General features: G+C 41.0%; 1 protein-coding gene across 2 annotated transcripts in view; it reads left to right on the plus strand.

The window, feature by feature from the left end:
* The window catches only part of LOC107654084 (neurexin-1a-like), a 192,097-nt gene that overhangs the window by 47,754 nt on the left and 120,261 nt on the right, over nucleotides 1-24,082 (plus strand). For both annotated transcript variants that reach the window (XM_016441008.1, XM_016441009.1), the window contains exons 3-8: nucleotides 983-1,284; nucleotides 4,378-4,401; nucleotides 6,170-6,331; nucleotides 6,530-6,971; nucleotides 20,723-21,106; nucleotides 22,791-22,994. In XM_016441008.1, the coding sequence (XP_016296494.1) occupies nucleotides 983-1,284; nucleotides 4,378-4,401; nucleotides 6,170-6,331; nucleotides 6,530-6,971; nucleotides 20,723-21,106; nucleotides 22,791-22,994 (1,518 nt within the window). The remainder of the gene's footprint in view (nucleotides 1-982; nucleotides 1,285-4,377; nucleotides 4,402-6,169; nucleotides 6,332-6,529; nucleotides 6,972-20,722; nucleotides 21,107-22,790; nucleotides 22,995-24,082) is intronic.

Below are 24,082 nucleotides of genomic sequence, written 5' to 3' on the forward strand. Positions count from 1 at the left end.
TCATTGTCGAATCCTTTACCGAGCTTAAATAAGTAGTCCTCTGTATTGGACAAAGCACACTTTTCTTGGTGTTCAGCCTTAACCCAAATTTAGTTGACACAAATCTCTCTCAGGTGAAGGAACTCCTTTTCTAAGACCGTCTACAGCTCTTGTTCCATTAACAGAGACAGCTCGGCACCCACCACTGTGGGTAGGACCTTGTTGAAACAAGGGGAAAGAGAACCATATCCCATTTCCGCAACATTCCTAGGCAGAGACTGGACCAAAAACTGAACCAGAAACCGCTGCGCCCTGAAATACCAAAGGTGGTGGGGTTGGCTGATTGACCTCCCAAGGACACTTCGCAGGGGCCTGCTATCAAAATCCTGAGCCCTGCAGCATTATGACTGAAGCCCTCTTTGAGAGGATGATGGTCCTCAGACCCTGCATAAAGTTTCCTCCCTGCATTTTGGTTGCATACCCATAATACAGTTGCTGCCTTGGCATCGGGAGATCCAAGCCTCTTAATTCTATTTTGCTTCCCTTGAGAAGAAACACCAACATGGGCGGAGCTATATATGCAGAAGCGTTCCCAAAGAAACACTACTTCTGATGCAGCACGAGCACCCTTGAAAGGGAACCAGGAACTGAAGGAACAAGATGGCTTCGGTGGCCATCATTTAGGAGCAGATATCTGGCATATAGGTGAAGAGGCACTGTCTATGACATTGAAACTTAGAAACTAAGTCATTGTTTCCTACAGATAGATGTTGTAAGCATGCAATTCAGAGATTGTTTTTTTCAAGATCACAAGTCACTCTGGCCAACCTCAGTCACCTGTACACGTCTTTGTGCTAGCCGAATAATTTATATCTTCTGTCGTTGTTATGTGCTTGTGCAATAGTCAAAATAAGTGTGCGACGTGTGGTTAGATGAAGCGTGGTTAGAGATGAATCCATCCTTATCAGGTTTTTAACCCATCCATTTTCTTCTTTGTTTTCAGAAATGGAAGAATATGTGGCAACATTCAAAGGTTCAGAATATTTCTGCTATGACCTTTCTCTGAACCCGATCCAAAGCAGCAGCGATGAAATCACGCTGTCATTCAAAACACTCCAGAGAAATGGACTGATGCTTCACACGGGAAAATCTGCTGACTATGTCAACCTGGCGCTGAAAAACGGAGCGGTGTCTCTTGTCATAAATTTGGGTTCTGGGGCGTTTGAAGCTCTGGTGGAACCAGTCAATGGAAAATTTAATGACAATGAATGGCATGATGTAAAAGTAACAAGGAATTTGCGTCAGGTAATAGAACTACAGGAGCTAAGAGGGCATCAAACAGATGAACAGAGTAATGATTTAGTCAATATAGCATTACATCCGTTAGATGAAATTATCACTTTATATGGTATTAACATTACCATAGAAATAATTCCTAAGAGCCAAAAGTACCTCTTTCAAGCAGGGTCATACTTATATACCTATTATCTCGTTTGTATCTCTTGAAATGTCTTCTGAAAAGCATGATTGTCTGCAGGCATGTGTGCTAGATAGTATAGAGCAGGGTGAGCTCTGTGCTTGGAGAGCAATCTTCCTGCCGTCTTCAGTTCCAACCTTGCTACTGTAAATAACTCATTTTCAGTTAATCCTGATCTACTTGGCTAGCTGGTTCAGGTTGGCTTTTATTAAAATTGGAGCTAAACTTTCCAGGACAGGACTTTCTCAAGGAGCAGGGTTGGCTACCCTTGTAAAATCAAATGTATTATTTATTAATACGTTGCTTATTTATAGTTAATTCTGCACAATATGGCAACAGGCCAAAGTTTTTTTTTTTTAAATAGGACAAGAAATAAACGAAAATATTTTTGCCTATGCGTTTAACAACACCTTGCCTTTAGGCCTTCCACAACAATTTCAGGCACTGTTCCCTGGAGACATTCCAAAACCTAATGAGTTGCTTAGACAGCATGTTAAATCATCATATCCATGCACACCCCTGTTAAAATTTCAGCTTTTCGAGATGTAAAACATTATCTATTTAAAAATCATGTTTGATCTTTTTCCATCTTTTTGTTCAATAATAAAACCATTCAAATTCATGTAAGAAGCAAACAGAAACTTTTAAGAAATAAGGAAAAATAAAAACCTAAAATTATGTTGTTGTATGAATATGCACATTTTTTTATAATAAGACATGGTACTCTGTTTGGAATTAACCACATTCAAAGTCTTACTGAAAAGTAATTATAATAATCCAGACATGATTTGAGGGATTCTGATTAACTTGGAATAAAAATCAGTAGGATTTTCTTTAGCATATTCTTGGTTTAATTTTACTGCCAAAGACATGGCCTTCAATAAAAATACAAAGTGTGTGCTGCTTCTCTTCTGTTGGAACTGGGGCAGTAGACAAGATACACTCTAAAAAAATCTGAAAAAATAGGGCACAATATCCTGTATAATTTGAAGGAATATTTTGTATTTATTCTTTACAGGTGTTTTTACCAGTATTTAGAATTTTACTCTTCATTGCAATGTGTTTTAGGGTTGACAGAAATGTCCGTAAAATTAATGGATAATGTCGTGTGTAATGAGCTGCCAGTACTTTTTCTGTTATTATACAAATTTATTTTTTAACAGTGTAGCAGGAATCACAGAAAGTCCCAAATACCAGAATATTTTGGCAAAACTTGCAGGCCTCCATTAAAAACCTGAAGCTAAAAATAGGAATGTTAACTTTCAGAATGATAACAACAGAGTAAATACAGCAGCAATGGCTTCAAAAAAAGAAATAAAATAAAATACTTGTGGTGACTTGAACAGAGATCCCTCAGCAATATGACCAATCTGAAGCTCTTTTGTAATTAAGGAAGAGTGGTAAAACATTGACAAATTAGGATGTGCTAAATTGATATAGTCTTATTTAAAAAGAGCAGTTTGCTATATTTTTGCAGTTTGCCCCCCCCCCCCCTAAAAGTTTGTAATTGTTTTACGTGAATTTAGTTGATTTCAATAGAACATTAAATGTGGGAAAAGATCTGACATGATTTTACAAACGGTGTGTTGACTTTTATATCCACTGTATGTAATGCATTCCAAATCATTCATTTGTGAGGTGCAATTAGGTTTAAATTACCTGGCTATTTAGACAGTACATACAACACACTAGGTTTTGGAACAGCACCATGGTGTCCATTTTTTTTTTATTGTAAAATAAGTATCAACTAAATAGCAAAGATGGGGCCAGATTTACTAAACAGAGCAAATTAGCCAAAGACAGCAATCCCAGCAAAGTGCTTATGGGAGTGGAAAGTTCTGTGGGTGATTTAATAACCAAATTGAAGCGCAAAGATGCAGCCATCTCATATCCATAATGACTAGTACAATCTAGCAAATTAGCAACTATTGCAGTCATGTCAATGGCAAAATGAGTTAAGAATTTTTTTTGAGGTGCGTTACATAATGGGTGTAAATAACAGTAAACTGGCTACTGCAAACCTTAGTAAATCACCTTGTATTATTATTTTAAATACTCTCCTCCCGTAAAATTTTGTGCCCGAAAGTGAAACTCCTACAAATGCATATGCAATAAGGTCAGCCGCAAAAATAACCTTCCGCACCTCTTCAGCTAATTTTTCACTGCTTGTCTTAAGTAAATCCAGAGAGTAGTTCTTTAATGCCGAAAGATGGTTTGTGCTGCCACAAGATGTTAGTAAATCTGGCTCATGGTGAGTAAACAAACACAGCAAAGTATACACAATGAAAATGAATGACTCTTCAATATAAAGCAATAATCCACAAGAGGCCTTGTTTATGATTATTTATATTAAGTGGCCCTAACTACTATGTACTTACATTTAAATTAATCATTTGGTACAATGCACTTTTTGCATACATGTTTTTACATTGTACTTATATTTTTAAAAAGTAACTGCATGTAATTACATCTATAATTAATTTCTGTAACTACATTTATAATTAAACTGTTGACCCATCCCTTATGCCTTAACCCACCCTTAAACCTACCCAAACCACTAAACCTGCCCCTAACCTTACCTGTATCCCACCACAATAGCAGCAGAAGTGTTTTACAATACAATATGAACACAAGTACATTGTACTTATTTTTTGATGTAAGTACATTGTAGTTAAGGCCACTTTATATAAAGTGGGACCTTAAAGTCAGATACTAACAGATACTAAGCATATCAATTATTGTTTATTTTTATGCAGTTACTAATATGCTTTGTAAAACTAATGTTGCTCATGGAACGTGTCATGCTACTAACCAACTGCTTCTTAATCTTTAACAAACTATGTACTAACCTTGGTAATCATCATATCTTTAGTCGCTATTCTATTCACACTTTTTAATTTCCTTTCTCCTTTTCCACAAAGCACTCAGGCATTGGACATGCTATGGTAAACAAACGACATTTTTCGGCAGATATTATTCTAATTGATTCTTATTTTGGGTATGCTGTATGTTATTTTATCTTTCCTTGATTTGTAGACATCAAAAAAATAGGAACTGGTTGGTTACTTATTTATTTTTAGATTTTTTTTTTCTGTTTAATCTGCTTAATTTAGTTTTCCAGCAGCCTTTTCCCCATTTAATTTATTTTTTTGTCCAGTTCACTTTGAACCACTTTAGAAGCATCATCCCGAACATTTTACACAGCAGTAGTTTGAAACATGTCCTAGCTGCCACAGTCAGTTCTATTCCCTCCCACTCCGCATGGTCTGCAAAATGCTGTGCTGATGATAAAATTCATCCATAATCTGTGTCTTTAACTCTGTGTGTGTGTGTGTTTTTTTTTTACTCTAGTCCCTCCTTGTGCCACTTTTTGAAATGTTTTAGGTATCATAATTTAATATGACACTATATATACACACATAAAATTAACTTAAAAAGTAAAGTCAGATTTGATGTGAATGCACAAAAAAGAAAGTGGCATGATATTTTAATTTCTTCACCAAACTGGCACTGCTTAAAATAGATTTGAACCCTGTTGCATGGTTTCCTTTTAATTTACTTACAAGCAAACATACTAAAAAGACTTTCCTAGTTACTAACACCATTTTTGTGTCTGTCAATTCATTTTAAGTTGCTATGGGGCATTACTAACACATTCTTTTGTTTAATACATCAACACGTGATTACATTTAAGTAAATGAAATCTTCAAAGCTATCCCTTCAAATTTATGCAAAATATCAAAGAAAAAAGAGACATAAAAATGGGTTTTAGACTAAAACAAATAAAGGAAAAATGTCTGTTTTACTGAATGTAACCCTGGTTCCCAAAGACACTGTGTAATGACAATGGGGAACATGAGAGTGGTCACAAGGTCTGAAGCCCTTTAGAATCACACCAACTCATTGGTTGATGGTGCTAAAGTGCCGCTCATAAGGAGCTGCATAACAGCACCCTTATAAATGTGCCCTTGGTGCCATTGATTTTCTGCAAGATGCACAAAGCTATGCAGTAGGCCATTGGCTAGTTCCATTGGCTATACTGTTACTGCATAGGTTTGTGCATCAGAATGTGCCAAGGAAGTGGCTGGTTTGTCTCTCTTATTGCGAGGGTGCACGTGTTGGAAAATAGCTGTCTGCTTTTTATTGAACTGATCTTCTTTACCACCAGCTAAATATTGTCACCAAAGAGCCCCGAATGAGGCATGGCCACATCCAACAGAAAGGCTTTGTCTCTGTCTGTAATATCACAATCATTCCCAAAGCCTTATTCACAAGAGAATTGGTCAGTGGTCAGTTCAGCATCCAGATCCTGAATAGGAGACACATGTCGTGCATATCATCATCACTGACAATGAAGTGCGTGCTTGCTTTGAGGGAGAACTCATTGAACATCATCTTGTCACTCAAATGGGGAATAACTCACTTTAAGGTGAGCGTCTAGACAAAACAGACTGAAACTATAAGGCACAGAAAATAAGAAAATCTAATGGTGAGCCTATAAAGGTGCTGGTATGAAGCTCCTTCGGACTCATACAGGCACCATCAACCAATGAATTGCTGTGATTCTATAGGGCTTCAGATGTTGTGAGCACTTACAGGTTCCCCATTGCGTTATTACGCAGCATTGTGTATCTACAAAAAAAACAGAAACAGAAATCCAGACAGTAGCAATCTGGCATCTGTATATCCTTTTTCCTGTGGTTTGTTCTTTAGGTAACAATATCTGTGGATGGAATACTGACCACCACAGGATATACTCAAGAGGACTACACCATGCTTGGATCTGATGACTTTTTCTATGTTGGAGGAAGTCCTAGTACAGCTGACCTGCCGGGATCACCTGTTAGCAACAACTTTATGGGCTGTCTAAGGGAGGTAAAGAACCTGTTATAAGATGTACAGAGGAAGCTTTAAAAAGCATTATAAAGCTTTTGTTTGTCCAATGTTAATAGATCCATTGATATCAAAAGAGAAATAGTCTAAATTGTGTTTGCAGAACAAAACCGATACAAATCGTGTTTCAAAAGTGTTTCAATTTATTTCTGTTCAATTGACATTGTTTTATATTTATAGGTTGCGTATAAAAACAATGAAATTCGACTGGAGCTGTCCAGACTGGCCTTTAAAGACGACCCAAAAATGAAGATCCATGGAGTTGTTGCCTTTAAGTGTGAGAATGTTGCCACATTAGATCCCATCACTTTTGAGACACCAGAATCCTTCATCACGCTTCCTAAATGGAACACTACGAAAACCGGTTCTATTTCCTTTGACTTCCGCACCACTGAGCCCAATGGACTTCTCCTCTTTAGCCATGGGAAACCTAAGCAACAGACAAAAGAGGCCAAGAGCCCTTTCACACAGAAGGTAGACTTTTTTGCCATTGAGATGCTGGATGGTCTTTTGTATCTGCTTCTGGATATGGGACCAGGCACAACCAAGACACTGGCTGTGAACAAAAAAGTGAACGATGGAGAGTGGTATCATGTGGACTTCCAGAGGGATGGAAGATCAGGTAACATTTTGCTGACTTTTGTAGCGTTAGTAACAGGAGTGTATTTCATTGGCTGACTATGGTCACATAGTCCATTGTTACAAACATAGTTCAATGATTTGGTGTTTCCTGAAACTACCATTCAAACAACCATTCACAAAATGTTCCATTCCATTGTGTGGTTGGAACTACAGCTCTCCACCTGTGGTTAGAAGCATGGTTTGTTTTTGGTCTGTGGTGCCCTATACGCCTTACATGCAGAAAAATATGCACAGAGATATACAGCAAAAAAAAAAACAAAACAAAAAAAAAACAGAAATAGCAGTAGTAAATTCACCACTACCCTGACGATTTTATCAGTTAGCCTATATAGTGTAGCAACTTAAAGGCTACACATGACATTTCTCACTAGCGAGGTAATAACAGCGCTGTTTAGAGACGCTGTTGAGGGATGCACAGAGGTAGCCTAATTCACACAAGCTCTCTCTCTCTCTCTTTCTTTCTTTTTCTCTGTGTGTCTCTGTCTCTCTCGCTCTCTTTCTAATAACTTAATTAATAACAGCATTAGAATGCTATCAACGGCTCAAGCCTCCATTACCAGCTTTAAAATTACGTTTTGGAACTAGCAAAAGAGACGTTGGATGAGATGCGGAAGAAATAATCCTATTCACAATAGTGATTTAAGTACAAAACCCGGACGAATCCCTTTAAATATATCATCTGATCGATGTCTTGAGGTGTGGTAACTGTAGTATAAGTGGAATAATTGACTCCGGGCCGTTGAATTATTATAAAAATAATGCACACCTCGGGTGTGCATTATTTTTCTAATAATTCAACGGCCCGTCGTCAATTATTCCTTACATATATAACCTTAAAGAAGCAAAAGAAAAAAAACTGCTCAAAAAGTAAACATGGATTTAAAATGTAAAGATGTTTTCAATGAGCTGTTTATTAAGTACTGTTCAAAAACAAATTGCATGAATGCACAGTGCAATTTGGATTTTTCAGAATACTCTGCATCGCCCCACCACAGTAGATTTGCTTCTTGCTTTATACTTTTCGCTCACTGTAGACAGAGTTGTTAGAAAATACACCCCCTCCCTACTTCCCTCCTGATTCACTGTCCTGCAACACAGAGACACAACTTGACAGCTGAAGACAGCATATTTTTTGTTATTTGCATCTATTTGTTAGCATTTGCTCATGGCCAAGGCCTTGAAATGTCACACTGAAAATTAGATTTGGCCTCCTGCTGTGTTTTCCATTCTGTCTTGAAAGCTGATAATTACTGTACATGCATCGTTTCATTACCTTGGCTTCACACTGTGAGTGAGATATGACTGACACAGGAGCAGTGACCTCACATAGGACTAAATAGCAGCTAGGTAGTCTGTGAAAACTTGGTTTACATAAAAACATAAGGAAGTGCTAAGACAACTATGCATGATATTCTGTCTTTTCTCATGAGAGCAAACATACATGTGTATGTGCTATAGAACCAGCTAATACATGGGTTTAGGATAACTTGCAGGCAGGTGTTTTGAGGCAGGGTTTGAACTGAAGTCTGCAAGAAGGTAGTGTTCCAGGAGCAGGGCTGGATACCCCTGGTATCTGGGCATATACATTGACAATAAATTGATATGGAATGTTCAAGTAGAAAACATTTGTACTAGAGTCCAACAGCTTTTGCTGCTTCTTGTAATTGTCACGCTACAGTGTCTGGAAAACATGCACAAAGAAGATTATGAAGTGAATAGTCTTATATTAATCCACAAGAAGGTAAATCCACACACAGGCAGGCAGGTGACACACGTAAACACAGGACGTACATTAACAATACCTGACAAAATCAAACTGAAACGACAGGAACTTAAGTACACAGACCAAACAAGAATAATTAACTAGACACACCTGAACTACCTTCTGAAATACCTAAGCTAAAGTCTGTTATCTAAATTATTTGGTATGATCACCTCCTATAACTTAGTGAACCAGCAAACTATCCAATGAGTAAAACCAAAAGAAAAGCCAAAAAAAAAAAAAAAACACCTTCCGAATACCGTTACATTGCAGTGGTTGTAACGACACACATGACGATGGATTCACAGTTCTAGAAAATATCCAGGGAAACACAGGAGAAATAGCAACCACATAAACTGAAACGTGACTGAACAATGAACAAAAGAACAGCTTAAAGTAGTGCAATGACCATATGCCAAATATCAAAACTCAAAATATGTAATTTCCATACTGTCACAAGATGGTGTGGTGTGTGATCAGGCAGGACAAAGATGACGAAGAATTCCAATAATCACTTTAATTAATCCAAAATAGGTAATCCAGACAGGTCAGGAACACACACACATGAGGTAACATTCACAATAACCGACAAACTAGAACACAATCGACAGGAACTGATATAGGGCAGATAATGAGGGCAGACAGGTGAGCACAATGAGGTGATTAACTAATAATGAGAACATGAATAACCAAATATGGACACAGAGGGAGAAACCACAATCAACAGTCCACGGGGGGCGCATCTTCGCGCCGTGGAGACAGAGGGAGGGACGGAGGGGGACTTAGGATGAGGACAAAGGAGTGGATGTGGGATGGTGACAGGGGAAGGCAAAGGGCTGGCAGGCAGACCAGACAGGTGGAGGTACCAGCGGAGGACAGACTCCCAGGAGGAGGACGACTAACAGAGTCCAGGGTGGTGATGACGGAGGGAGGAGCCAGGGAGACAGCAGGAGGAGGAGTCAGGTGGGACCCAGGCCACAGCCATGATAGCGGCCCACGGTGGAGCCGACGGAGGAAGGAGCCATGGTGGAGGAAGGGCTGACAACTCCAGCGGGCCGACCGACGGCGGCGGAGCAGGTGGTGGAGAAGCCCGAGGCTGAGACGGAGAGCCGATGAGCCAGGGCAACACCGAGGATCCGGAGGGCCAAGGTGGAGCAGATGGCACCGGCGACCAAGGCTTAGACGGGGATCCGGAAGGCTGCGGTGGAGCCGGAGCGACAGAGGACTGAGGTGGAGCCGGAGGGAATGAGGAGCCTGACAGAGCCTGAGGAACGGAGGGACGAGGCGGAGCCAGAGGAGTGGAGTCCCGAGGCAGCGGATGGTCGATGACTGACCAAGGCAGAGCCGGAGGGATGATGGAGCCCGGTGGAGCTGGTGGACTGACGGGCCATGGTGGAGACGAGGGAGCTAGTAGCCATGGTGGAGCCACTGGGTCACAGGACCGAGGTGGAGTCTGGGCCTCGGAGGCTGAAGGCGGAGTCGAGGGATCCTCCAGACTCGACGCCAATGGAGCTGGAGATGGGCAGACCATCGGCGAGCCCACGCCACAGATGGTGAGCTGAGGGTGAGCAGACATAACACCCGGGCAGCTCCGCGCCGCGGGGTGGTCCTTGACTGGGCTCTGGGTCCTGAGTGGGGCTGGTGTTGTTTTCCGCGATGTCCACGGTCAGATGTGACTTGCAGGACACCAGCACCCACTCGATGAAGGTGGCGATGCTCTCTCGAGGACCATCCCCGGACAACTGTGCTCGTAGAATGAGCAGAGGCAGTTGTCCGGGTAGTGTGTGAGGTTAGCGAGGAACACAAAGTCTTTAGTGTATTCCTCAAGAGAGCGATCCCCCTGCTCCTGCAGGAGGACGAGGACGGCAGAGACTCGACGCCAATGGAGCTGGAGATAGGCAGACCATCGGCGAGCCCACGCCACAGATGGTGAGCTGAGGGTGAGCAGACATAACACCCGGGCAGCTCCGCGCCGCGGGGTGGTCCTTGACTGGGCTCTGGGTCCTGAGTGGGGCTGGTGTTGTTTTCCGCGATGTCCACGGTCAGATGTGACTTGCAGGACACCAGCACCCACTCGATGAAGGTGGCGATGCTCTCTCGAGGACCATCCCCGGACAACTGTGCTCGTAGAATGAGCAGAGGCAGTTGTCCGGGTAGTGTGTGAGGTTAGCGAGGAACACAAAGTCTTTAGTGTGGTCCTCAAGAGAGCGATCCCCCTGCTCCAGCAGGAGGACGAGGACGGCAGGGTCATCCATAACAAAAAAACAAAAACTGACAAAAACTGAAAACAAAACAAGGGGAAGATGTAGTAGTAGATGTAGTAGACCGCTTAAGTAGTTTTTGTGGGTCGGTTATTCTGTCACGAGACGGTGTGGTGTGTGATCAGGCAGGACGAAGACGACGAAGAATTCCAATAATCACTTTAATTAATCCACAATAGGTAATCCAGACAGGTCAGGAACACACACACACACGAGGTAACATTCACAATAACCGACAAACTAGAACACAATCGACAGGAACTGATATAGGGCAGATAACGAGGAAAGACAGGTGATTAACTAATAATGAGAACAGGAACAACCAAATATGGACACAGAGGGAGAAACCACAATCAACAGTCAACTGACTGTCAATTTTTATGCAAAAAATGCATATTTTACAGTCACTGTTATGCACATTCATAATAAACACAGCTCAAATTCTTCCTACCAGTGGCCCTCCTTCACAAAACTTGACATCTCGAGCAGTTTGTCATGGGTAGAGTGCAATTTATGCACAATTTCAAACCTTTAACCCACGGGGGAAATCAACCCACTGCAACAATTTAAAAGTAGCCCAATTCCGTGGGGGAAAAAATGCAGACTTGACAACCCTGCATACAACACATGCTGCAGAAGTCAGATTTCACTGATCATGGGTCGAGAGTAAGAAGAGATGACTATTAAGACCATGGTGGATTTGCTGCTCAACAGATCCTGAGCTCATTGACAAATATCCTATCTTGTAAGATGTGTTCCCTTTACAGAGAGTTCACGTGATTCAAATGAAAAGTGAATCAAAAGTGAAATCAAAAGTGAAAGTGAACAGTGATCGCTCATTCAAAAACGGTTTCAATATCCCGCATATGGATAGAGGCTCCCTGATGACACCAGAGGGTCGATTGATCCAGGCAGAGCTGATGGAGGTGGAGCCCAGGGTGGAGACGGAGAGCAGAAGAGCCAGGGTGACACTGTAGGTCCGGAGAGTCAAGGCAGCGTTGACGACTCATGTGACTGAGGCAGAGGTGGGGACCCGGAAGACCACAGCAGAGCTGGTGCGACTGCGGACAAAGTTGGATCCGTAGGGAAGGAGGAACGAGGTGACACTGGAGGATCGAAATCGTCATCTAACCAAGGCAGAGCCGGAGGAACAAGGGAGCCAGTTGGAACCAGTGGGATTATGGTCCATGGTGGAGATGAGGGAGCAGGGAGCCATGGCAGAGCCGATGGGTCAGAGGGCCGAGGTGGAGTCTGGGATTCGGAGGCTGGAGGCAGAGACAGAGGATCCTCACGCCTATGCAGAGCTGGTTACTGGAAGGCCCAAGGCGGATCGGCATAATAGGGTGGAGCAGACTGAGGATGAGCAGAGGGAATGGCAGGAGCCAGTGGAGACGAGGAACAAGCAGATTCTGGAAGAGGAGGTGAGAGAGGGAGGCTGGGTGGGAACTAGGGGTTGCATCGACTAGTCGACTTTAATGCTCTGCCATGACGCTTTAAGCTTGACGTCGACTAGTCGCTGGTCCTATAGAGGGCGCAACAGGATAAGAAATCTTTGAAGGACTTCCACATTTACGCTCCGTTTCCAAACAGTTAAAATGACAAATAAATGCATACTCCAAAAGCTCCACAAAACATGTGATTATATTACTGGATGCTTGAAATTGAATGGGAGAATGCACGTTTTAAACAGCTTATTGTGCAGGTAAGTTAATTGCCATTCTAATCTAATGTGCTGCTGCACTGTAACACACAGTAGCGCGTACATCACGCGTAGATCGCGAGCACACAAATTATTTCAGCGCGAAAATGTATTGTCAACACTGTTCTGTGATTTCTCAATAAAATATCTTAGAAACTGAAAAGTTCTAGCATATATTTCTTAACTAAATCCCACAGCTTAACTACTAGAAGAGAGACGCCACCAGGTAGGATTTATCTGACTTTATCTGTATCTGATTTAGAACGAGCAGAAATCTGTGAGAAATATAATGACCCAAAGACAAAAGAACTGATAAAAATTAGCTGTTATAGGAGCAATAGCCATGTGGGCAGCGCTGTGTCATATGCCATAGCTGTGCACAAGGTGTTTGTCACAGCTCCAGACTTATTTGTTAATTAATGATGTCATCAGCGACTAGTTGACTCCGACTCGACTTTCATCACATAAAAGTCGACTTTAAAAAATCAGAAGTCGTTCAACCCCTAGTGGGAACTCAGGAGACGCAGGAGATACTAAGCTGGGCAGAACCAGCGGAGATGCAGGGTTGCGCACCTGGTCAGATGCATCTTGAGACTCAGGCTTATTGGCTTAGTCACTTCCTCTTGCGCTGGCTTGTGTTTCAGTGGGCTTGGGCTCTCTGTCTGCGGTGGGCTCAGGCAATTGCTTCATGCAGTGGGGTGATGGCTGACTGGGCTCTGGATCGGGAGTGGGGCAGTTGAATTCCTTCTCTGCGAGGACGATGGTGAATGGCTACCCGCAATTCACCAGCACCCACTCCACAAATGTGGCAAAGCTCACTCGAGGACCTTCTCCAAACAGCTTAGCCTTTGTCACGTTGCCAGGCAGCTTTCTGGGTAGTGCGTCAGGTACGGAAGATCTAAAAAATGATCTTGTATGGTCCTCAAGGGAACGATGCTCTTGCAGGCAGGGGAGGCTAACTGCAGGAATTTCCATTAATTATTAAGTTATGCTGTAACGAGGCACATAATGATGAAGAAGAAGACACAAAGTCTTTATTCACAATTCAAAATGCTGAGGAGATATCCAGGGAAACACAGGAGAAATAACAACCACATAAACTGAAATGTGACCGAACAATGAACAGAAGAAACCCAGGGTTTAAATACATAGGCAGATAATATTCACAACTACGAACACATGAGGAATTAATGAGCAACTATGGAAACAGATGAGGGAATAATAGGAAACTATGGAAACAAACTAGTGAACAGAACTCAGGCAAAGCAAAACAGGGAACAGAGTGAACATGAAACAAAAACAGACTATATATGTTACAAATACCATTCTGGTTTAAGCTACATACCTGTTCCATTTGTTTGTGCTGTTTTCGGTAAATACTTGACACTGAGTTCAACATCATTCATCTCTCTTGAATCTGATATCCCCAGAAGGCCAGACCAAACACGATGAACCCTGAAGGAGCATCCATCTCATTCAGTGCTATGGTCAATCCAGCACCCTACACCTACTGTGTATGACTGTAGTAGCTTCCTTCTACAATTCTTACTAGCCCTTGAGATGTAGCCGCAGCAATTTTCCCACTGAACATGCAAATATATTACTCTCACTGATCACCAGGAGAGTTCTGCGTTAGAAATTATATGTCAGGGAGCCGAGCCAGCCCGGCCACCCAGTTCCTCTAAGTTTTCTTCGCCCACTTCCGTGAGGTATTTAGACATCCAGCAAATGACTAATCTGTGAGAGAACAATTTGATTTAAAGTTCTGTATTCCAGCTGCTGCCTATGATGACTCAATGGGGTTTGAACACTTTATTCAACTCTCCACCAGGGTTGCCAATCGGATGAAGAACTGTATCAATGAGCTGCCAGCCGTGCAGTCCACATCTTTCCATTGCCAGCCTCGTCTCCAGCACTCTAAAATCAGGCAGTGAGCCCATACAGAGCAGCGAACCCATGCAGTAACTTAATTTTATTAATGTATAAGATGCACTCAATAATTGGAAAACCCTTGGGAAAAGGAACTATCTGATACAGTGTTGGTCCTTTTAAGCTGCAGGTAGTCTGCATGCAAATTGAGAACATCATCCTCCTGGTTTTGGAGAAATCCTCTGCTTGACATTATATTCTGTTTTATTTATATAGCACGTTTAAAAACAACAGACGTTGGCCAAAGTGCTTTACAAATCAGACATGACACATACAGTCTAAAATTATAAAACGCAGTAACACATCACTAAAATAGATAAAATGAATTACAGTCAAATGCAAGGGAGAAGAGATAAGTCTTTAAATGATATTTAAACACATCGAGAGTGGTGCAAGATCTAACATGGAGAGGTAAACTATTCCATAAACGAGGAGCTGCAACAGAAAAGGCCCTGTCTCCTTTTGATTTTAATCGAGACTTGGGAACAACTAGCTGGAGTCTTTGTGCAGATCGTAAGGGCATGGATGATGTATGATGCTGAAGAAGTTCATTAATATAACTTGGTGCCAGTCCATTTAAACCTTTAAAAACAAATAATAATAACTTATACTGAATCCTAAATTTAACTGGAAGCCAATGAAGGGAAGCTAGTGCAGGTGTTATACTTACACATTTTCTAGTCCCAGTTAAAAGCCTAGCAGCTGCATTTTGAAACAGCTGCAGGCTTGAAATTGATGCATGAGAAACACCATAGTACAAGGAATTACAATAGTCCAATCTGGACATGATAAAAGCATGGATAACAACTTCCAAATCATTAAAAGACAGAAAAGGTTTCACTTTTGCTTTATTCCTTAATTGGTAAAAACCACCTCTAACCATAGAATTAATGTGCTTATCAAACTTTAACTCTGCGTCAAAAATGACTCCAAGACTCTTTGCATGATTATGTACCTTAGATTTAAATTAACCTAATTGATTAATTATGGGTTCAGAAACACTCGGAGGGCCAAACACTATCACTTCAGTCTTTGATTCATTCAAGTGAAGAAAATGTGCTGCCATCCATTCCTTAATATCATTAAAACATGCAAAAAGAGACTGTAAGGCCAAATTATCCCCCATTTTTATAGGCAGATAAAGCTACATATCATCGGCATAAAGATGATAACATACATTATGTTTCTGACAGATAACAGCCAAAGGAAGCATGTAAATAGAAAATAACGCTGGACCTAATATTGATCCTTGGGGAACCCCACACCTCATCAGAGCAGAAGAGGATGAGAAATTTCCTAATTCAACAGAAAATGTTCTCCCTGACAGATATGAACTAAACCAGTTAAGAACATGACCTTGAATCCCAGCCCACAGTCTTAAACACTCAATCAGTATTTCATGTATTATAGTGTCAAATGCAGCTGTCAAATCAAGTAAAACTAAAATTGCACACTTACCCGAATCAACAGTCAAAAGGAGATCATTAGACTCTTTAAGAAGGGCCGACTCTGTGCTGTGCTGGGCCCTAAATCCCGACTGGAACTTATCAAAAAAACAATTTCCATTTAAATGAGTAGAAAGCTGTTGAAAGACAACCCTCTCTAAAATTTTTGACTGAAAAGACCATTTTAAAATTGGTCGATAGTTCTTTAAATCAGATGAATCCAAATTGGACTTTTTAAAAAGAGGTTGCACCACAGCATGCTTAAAGCAAGATGGCACAACACCGCTCAGCAAACTGGAATTCACTATTGCCAAAAGATCTAGACCAACCACGTCAAATACCTGAGTAAGTAGACGTGGAGGAACAATGTCCAAAGAACACTGAGTGGGCGTCATATGGCAGACTAAGTTCACCAAATCAGGTAATGAAATTGGTTTAAACTCATTTAAATAATGTACTAATGAGGATGGGATGATATAATCAAGGATATAGTCTGGAGGCAGAATAGCAGCTCTAAGAATATCGATTTTGTTAATAAAAAACTCTTCAAACTTTTCACACGTTGTCTGACTAATATCAAGACCAGTAGCTATCTCAGGGTTTAAAACTGAATCAATTGTTTTAAATAACACTTTGGGGTTATTAGGTATCTTTCTTATGAGATCAGAGAAATATTTTGTCCTTGCAGCTTTAACTGCCTTCTGATATTTAATCATAGCATCTTTCAATATATCATAAGACACCTGCAGCTTATCTTTCTTCCATTTCCTCTCTGCTTTTCTCCAAATTTGTCGGAGACTACGGGTATCATTATTAAGCCATGGCTGTGGTTTGGCTTTCAGACTTATGATTTTGAAAGGAGCACACAAATCCATAATAACATTACAGGAGGAATTAAATATTGACACTAAATAATTTATACCTGAACCAAAAGACAGAGGCAGAGCTGGAAATAAAGTATAACCCTTTGAAAACATACTGGCCGCTGAAGATTTCAAAGAACGAACATACCGGCCTGGTGGCTTACAATTTAAAAAGGGACTGGAAATTGAAATACTAAAAACAACTGGGTTAAGATCGGAAAGACAAGCATCCTCAATATCTACATTCAAAACTGGACCACCCAAGGATAATATCAAATCCAAAGTATGACCAAGATTGTGGGTAGAACCTGAGACAAATTGTGTGAAATTAAATTAATCAATAAGATGTAGAAACTCCTTCACCATGGGCTCTTTGGGACAGTGGATATGCAAATTAAAATCACCAAGTATTAAAATCCTCTCAAAACTCAGTACAATTGCAGTTAGGATCTCTGAAAATTCATGAATAAACAGTTTGTTATGTTTTGGGGGTCTATATATAAGTGCACAAATAACTGGACAATATAAGTCTATTTTAACTAGCTGCAACTCAAGCTAGAATAATCATGTACTGCTAATATGCTAATAGACGACATTTTAGAGTATTATTAAATATAGTAGCAACACCCCCCCCCACACACACTCTGCCAGATGTCCGTGGAGTACTTAAAAAAATTAAAGTCACTTGGAGATACTTCAGAAAAACAGTCAAAATCACCAATGCTGAGCCAAGTTTCTGTCACAAACAAAAGGTCCTGTTCCCGAGAAGAAATAAAGTAATTTAATAAAAAGGTTGTTTGAAATGGATCTAGCATTTATTAAAGCCATCTTCAGATTGTTAATTGTAGAGGGATTTGAGAGGGTGTTTGTAGACAGCCTCTGATTTGAAACTAACTCCAGTGCTCTAAGATTATGGATGTTTGCTCCACCTCCACGAAACCTTGTGTGCACAGTTCTCCACTGGAACGTCGTTTCTGAATGCTCCGGTAGAATATAGTGAAGAAAAGAAGACCTTACTGCAAGGGAGGGCGAACAGTGGCGTCGACTTGATAATGAACCACAGCTGACGTTATCCACCGCTGGCAACTCTGGACATCTGACAAAGACTCCAGCTGATCTTTTAAGTCTCACCAAAACACCACCTCTCTTCCCCTGCTTTCTATGCCGTTTCTTCCGATGAAGTAGACAATCAAGTACATCATCTTAGGGCACCCAGGGTTTGTAAAACAATCACCTGTCCTTTCCTGGTCCTCTCCTTCCCAAGTCACCTGAAATTCCGCCATTGGTTGTAAACCGCATCACAATCAAGGGTCTAGTGGATCAACAGGCTGTGGTTATTCTCCCTTGCTACTCCTACTTCTAGGATGTAATGAGCCTCCTATTTACCACTACACAGATCACGGGACTGCTCTATCAACCTCCTACCTGGTGAGCCAGTGCCAATTTACCCATTTTCCCTCCCAGAGCAGAAAGCCATGGAGGAATATGTGGAAGAGATGATCCAGCTCCATCCACATCCATGCTGCTTCCAGCTTCTTCTTTGTGGTCAAAAGGGATGGAGGCTTACAGCTCTGTATAGATATCCGGTCCTTCAGCAAAATAACAGTAACGTACCCTTATTCCCTCATACCAGCTGCTTTGGAACTGCTGCATAGAGCCAATATTGTCACAAAGCTTGACATTTGCAGCACTGATAACCTTATCCATTAAAAATACCATGACCCAATAAAAACACAAACATACAAATGCAAAATGATAATAATAATAACAACAACAATAATAATAACAATCATAATAATAATAATAAGTACTGCCAAACCTTTGCCTTGAACTCTGTCACTCTGTGGTCATCATCCTCGGCTCTCATCAGCTGTGTGTTCAGGAGGCAATGGGGTAAATGGAAACGGACACGTTTTAATCTGTTGACATTGTGATGGTTGCACATTTTAAAGTTTCCAACATTTGCCACAATCTCTGCCATCTCTGAGGTTCTGGCATCTTGCAGCTTTGTTACCATTCAGTCAGACAGAACAGCTGTAACAGCCCAAAAAGTCTTCCGAACATGTCATAGAGTTCCATCTTGTTTTACACGATTGAATGAGCTGGTGTTTCAGAAATTTAATTTGTTCTTGTTTAGCTTCTAGTGCCTTGCATGCAGGGGTGCTGTGCTTAAAGTGCCGGACAGGCCACCCAGCTGCAATGATAACCCAATTCACAAACACATTAAATCCATCATTTACAGTGAGCTGTAGTGTATGAGCAAAACAGGGAATTGAGTCCTAGTTCACCGCTCCTGGATAGTTTGCAGCCACAATGTTGCGTGCATTGTCATGAACATATGCAGATACTTTTCCAGTAAGTCCCCAAGTCTCCACTGCATCAATTAGTTTAGGTGTGAGGACTCAGGGCCGTAGCTGGGGTTTGTGGGGCCCCAGTGCAGGTTGTACCAGTGGGCCCTGTTTGAAACTGTTTAATTTGTATGTTCATTCTATTTATTTATTTGTGCAATTTGCACAATGTTTATGTTTTTTTCAAGTTTGTAGGTGTCCAGGTACAGAAACCGAATAATCCAATGTAAAATAGCACTGCATAGTCTTCACTGTAAACATTAAATATACAGTCAAACCAAAATTTATTCAGACACCTTCAACATTTCTTACATTATCACAGTTTATTTGTTATAGTTTAGAAAATGGTAATAAAATATGACAAGATCTCAAGAGTTAAACTGTGCCAGAACAAATTAATCTTAATAATGTCAGATAACTTTGATAGGAAGGTATGTAATTGATTACAATCAACCAAAAATTCAGACAGCTGTTAGTATGATGATAGGAAAATCATCATCCAAGTTACTCATCTGACACATGATATAAGCTATTCAAATGAAGCAGACACTAACATGGACAGGTTATAATGTGGCATGCCATCATTGCCAAAAACCAAAACTAAGGATGAGAGCACGAGTCGGTTCGGTGTTGCTGTCCGTGAGACGCGGCTCTCTGCGTGCGCACAGAACACGGCGTGCGAGTACTCAGTTGAGTTTTTCCGTGTCTTGTGTTTGAATGCTTTAAACTCTTTTGAATGTTTAAATCGACAATGCTTAAAAACACGTGCAAATGATAAACCTTCGTGACGTTGCGCAGCAGTGGCTCATCAACTGTCCTGAGCGTCTTTTTAGGCTGGCCTCAGCCAGCCAGTCACCCTTTCTGTCAAAATGGTCCCACACGGTACTTCTTTTTAATTGCTCAGCGAATTACGTACACGTGGTTGCATGTGTCGACACGCCCCCTTGAGTTAACAAATATGTATAGCATATTTTTCTTTAACCATGCAACAAACAGTCAATATGAGCATCCCAAAGTTGGTTTAATAAACCAGTGGCACATCCACTCAGTAATGCATTACAATAGTCTAGTCACACATGATCATAAATGTGTGAATTTGCTTTTTAGCATGTAAGTGCAAGCTGTAAGAGATGTTTAAATATATATTTAATGTAATTTCAGTCTCTATATGATTTGAAACAATCATTGATGAGGTAGTGGTGTGTTGTAACCTGTACCTCTTGTATGTATGTTTTTATTATTTACACATTAACCCTAATTTTAAAACTTACCTAACAATGGAGTTGTGTATTATAATGGTTTACACCTGTGAATAAATGAATAGGAAGTGTTATCAGGCATCTTATTTGTACTTTATTCTCTAATACATAACAGGATTTACTTTGCACAGTCTCACATTTTTCTCTGGCATTGTTGAATTCCAGGTACCATCTCTATCAACACAATTCGCACACCATACCAAGCCCCAGGAAACAGCGAGGTTCTTGACCTGGATGATAGCTTGTATTTAGGAGGACTGCCAGAAAATAAAGCTGATATGGTGTTTCCCACTGAGGTGTGGACTGCTCTGCTCAACTATGGTTATGTAGGCTGCATCCGTGACTTCTTCATCAGTGGTCAGAGCAAAGACATCCGCCGCATAGCTGAGGTGCAGAAAGCCGCAGGTGTAAAGGCCTCCTGCAGTAAAGAGGCTCCTAAGCAGTGTCTCAGTAACCCCTGCCAAAACAATGGAATCTGCAGGGAAGGGTGGAACCGTTATGTGTGTGACTGCTCCGGGACGGGCAATCTTGGTCGCTCCTGTGAGAGAGGTGAGGCTGACACTTGTTTTAAATGCTTATCACTACATATTTCTTAAATATTGCAGAAACTTTGTATTATATTGCAGTTTCATTAAGATGGAGGTTTCTTGTTTCATTGTTGTAGCTGTTACTTGGGACAGGACGTTTTGTGTGTTCCTGTCTAGTTTTTGATTTTCAGTGTCAGGATCCTGACATCCATGCTCTGTACACTTTAATCTCTCTTTTGCCATTGAAGCCACTGGATGACATTAGTCTCGAAATTATTAACATTATTTATAATATTTACATAATTATCCATGTACTTGATACAGGTTTCGTACCACCCACAATCAAATGCCTTTCAACTTAAATCAACTTAAAGTGCGCAGCAGTTTCTACAAATAGAGACATATTAGTGAATACAATTGTTTTCTTTTTTCATAAAAGAATAACATTTTTTGATAAACGTACATGGATCAGCCACAACATTTAAACTACTTACAGATGAAGTGAATAACATTGATTGTATTGTTACAATGGCACCTGTCAAGAGGGTTGATATATTAGGCAGCAAGTGAACAGTCAGTTTCATGTGTTGAAAGCAGGTCAAATGGGCAAGCGCCTACATTGTGCACATGAGCGTAGTGAAAGGAGGTTGCCTGGTCTGACAAATCACCTTTTCTTTTAGATCGGGTATGTGTGCATTGTTTGTGTCAGTTTGCATGTTTGCTGAAGAGAGATGCTCATCTCTGACAGGCCATATCTGTGGAGATGGATGTTGCAGTAGCGCTGTGGTATCTGGCTACCAGGAGCTGCTCTAACGTGGTCTCAATCCTTTATTTTTTGCAGTTTTGGGAAGAGTCAAATTTACATATGTAACTTCAACAACCAGGTAAATTTTCACTTGTCCAGTTGCATCTAAAATGTATTTCAAACCACCTTCTGAAGTGGTTTGTGTGATCGGATTGCAGTCTGTCTTAAGTGCTTGTTGGACGGTATTTATACCTCGTCTTTTTGTGATTGGATAACTATCCAATTAAAGAAAATGCATGAAGTGACCAATTGTAAACAGGCCCAAAAAGTTAAAGGTGTTGCTTTGGCCTTCAAATTGCCCAGATCTTAATCCGATTGAGCATTTATGAGATGTGCTGGACCAACAAATCCAATCCATGGAGGCCCCACCTCACAACTTGCAGGACTTGCTGAGTGTCAGATACCTTAGGACACAAACAGAGTTATTGTGGAGTCCACGCTTTAACACATCAGAGCTGTTTTGGCAGCAAGAGGGGGACCAACATGATATTTGGCAGGTGGTTTTAATGTTGTGGCTGATCAGCGTATGTCCTGAAAACTACTCCTGTTCAACTGATCGCAGCACACCAGGTCATTATAGGTGTAGGGGTAGTCAACCCTGCTCCTGGAACGCTACTGTCCTTCAACTTAAACCCCAATCAAACACACTTGAATCAGAAGGGCAGCTCTTCAGGAGCAGGGTTGGAGATCCCTGGGCTTCGGTTTCACTTCCCATATCAATAAATGAAACATCAAATATTTGTGCTGGCTGTGAATTTCATTTTCACTTACATTGTGGCCTGATGAACTACTTTTTGCTGGAAATTTATTTATTTATTTTTTTTTAAAAGGTGAATTTTAAAAAAAATATTATTGTGATTAATGACATTGATATAGTATAATCTTTGCCTCTCATCTGCAGATGCCACCATTCTCAGTTACGATGGCAGTAAATTCATGAAGGTCCAGTTATCTGTAGCTATGCATACAGAGGCTGAAGATGTTTCGCTACGGTTCCGCTCCCAGCGGGCACATGGTGTTCTCATGGCAACCACATCTCGAGACTCCGCAGACACCCTCCGTTTGGAGCTGGATACAAGTCGCGTCCGGCTCACGGTTAATCTAGGTATCAGTGCTAAACACATTCTATCACACACCTGTGACCAAATGTACACAAACTTGTTCATATCTAGCCAGAAATGAACTTTAAACAAGACCTTTTTTTGCTGTCTGTGCTGTCATGCACTTAAACCTCTCTTCAAAGCACATCACACAGAAAACCACTGTTGTCTTTATGGTGGACATGCTCAGAGGCCTTCAATGCTCAGAGTCTGCAGCTCTCCGTACACACTCAAACACCTCAGCTGTGCTCTCTGTTAAAGGGGAATGCTCTGTGTTGTGTAACAGCCCTCTTTGTTGCCCTTCCCATCTGAAAACCAGCCATTTCTCAGAGCATAAACACTCTGTGCCCTCTCATTTTCACTTTGATTAATACATTCACAGGGGAAAGCTGTGCACTGTAGTTATCCACAGGTTTTTACCATGTCTAACGGCTGATTTATACTGCTGCGTCTGACCTAGACTGTAGCCTCTATGCTGTGAACTACATGGCTGTTTGCAGGCTGGTTTAAGAGGTGCACGTCAGAATACAGAAGGGATGCCCGATCCTGTTCCTGGAGATCAACCTCACTGCAAAATTCAGCTGCAATCCTAATCAAACACACCTGAAACAGTAATTTGCTCAGTGAATTGTCACAGTATTGCGTATTTAAATGCTCCTCTAAAACAGAACTGTGGAAGGTGTCCCAATATATGCAAACACTATACCGTTACTCAGGTTTTTCAAACTTCTTTTTACCTCTGAGCAAAGAATGAAGAAGAACTTCATGTATGCCAGAGCTTTAGAATTTGTATAGTTCAACCAAAAAATCTGTCATAATGTACTCTTTTTTCTTTTGTGGAACACAAAAGAAGATATTTTGAGAAATACAACAGAAGTCAATATAAGTCAATTTTTATTTTTATTTAATTAATAACAGTGTTAGTTTAGTAAGAGCATTTCCTCGCATGATGAGCCAGCTCTGGTTTTTGACTGTGTGCAACCCCTTCTTTGCTGAGGTTGATGGCACACTAGGCTGAGACCCTGCTTCTGGTGAACTTGGATGAAATATCTCAATAAATCACTACCTAAAAACAGGCATAGTGATTTCAGTG

This window comes from Sinocyclocheilus anshuiensis, unplaced genomic scaffold, assembly GCF_001515605.1.
Source record: "Sinocyclocheilus anshuiensis isolate Anshui unplaced genomic scaffold, SAMN03320099.WGS_v1.1 scaffold683, whole genome shotgun sequence".
Lineage (NCBI taxonomy): Eukaryota > Metazoa > Chordata > Actinopteri > Cypriniformes > Cyprinidae > Sinocyclocheilus > Sinocyclocheilus anshuiensis.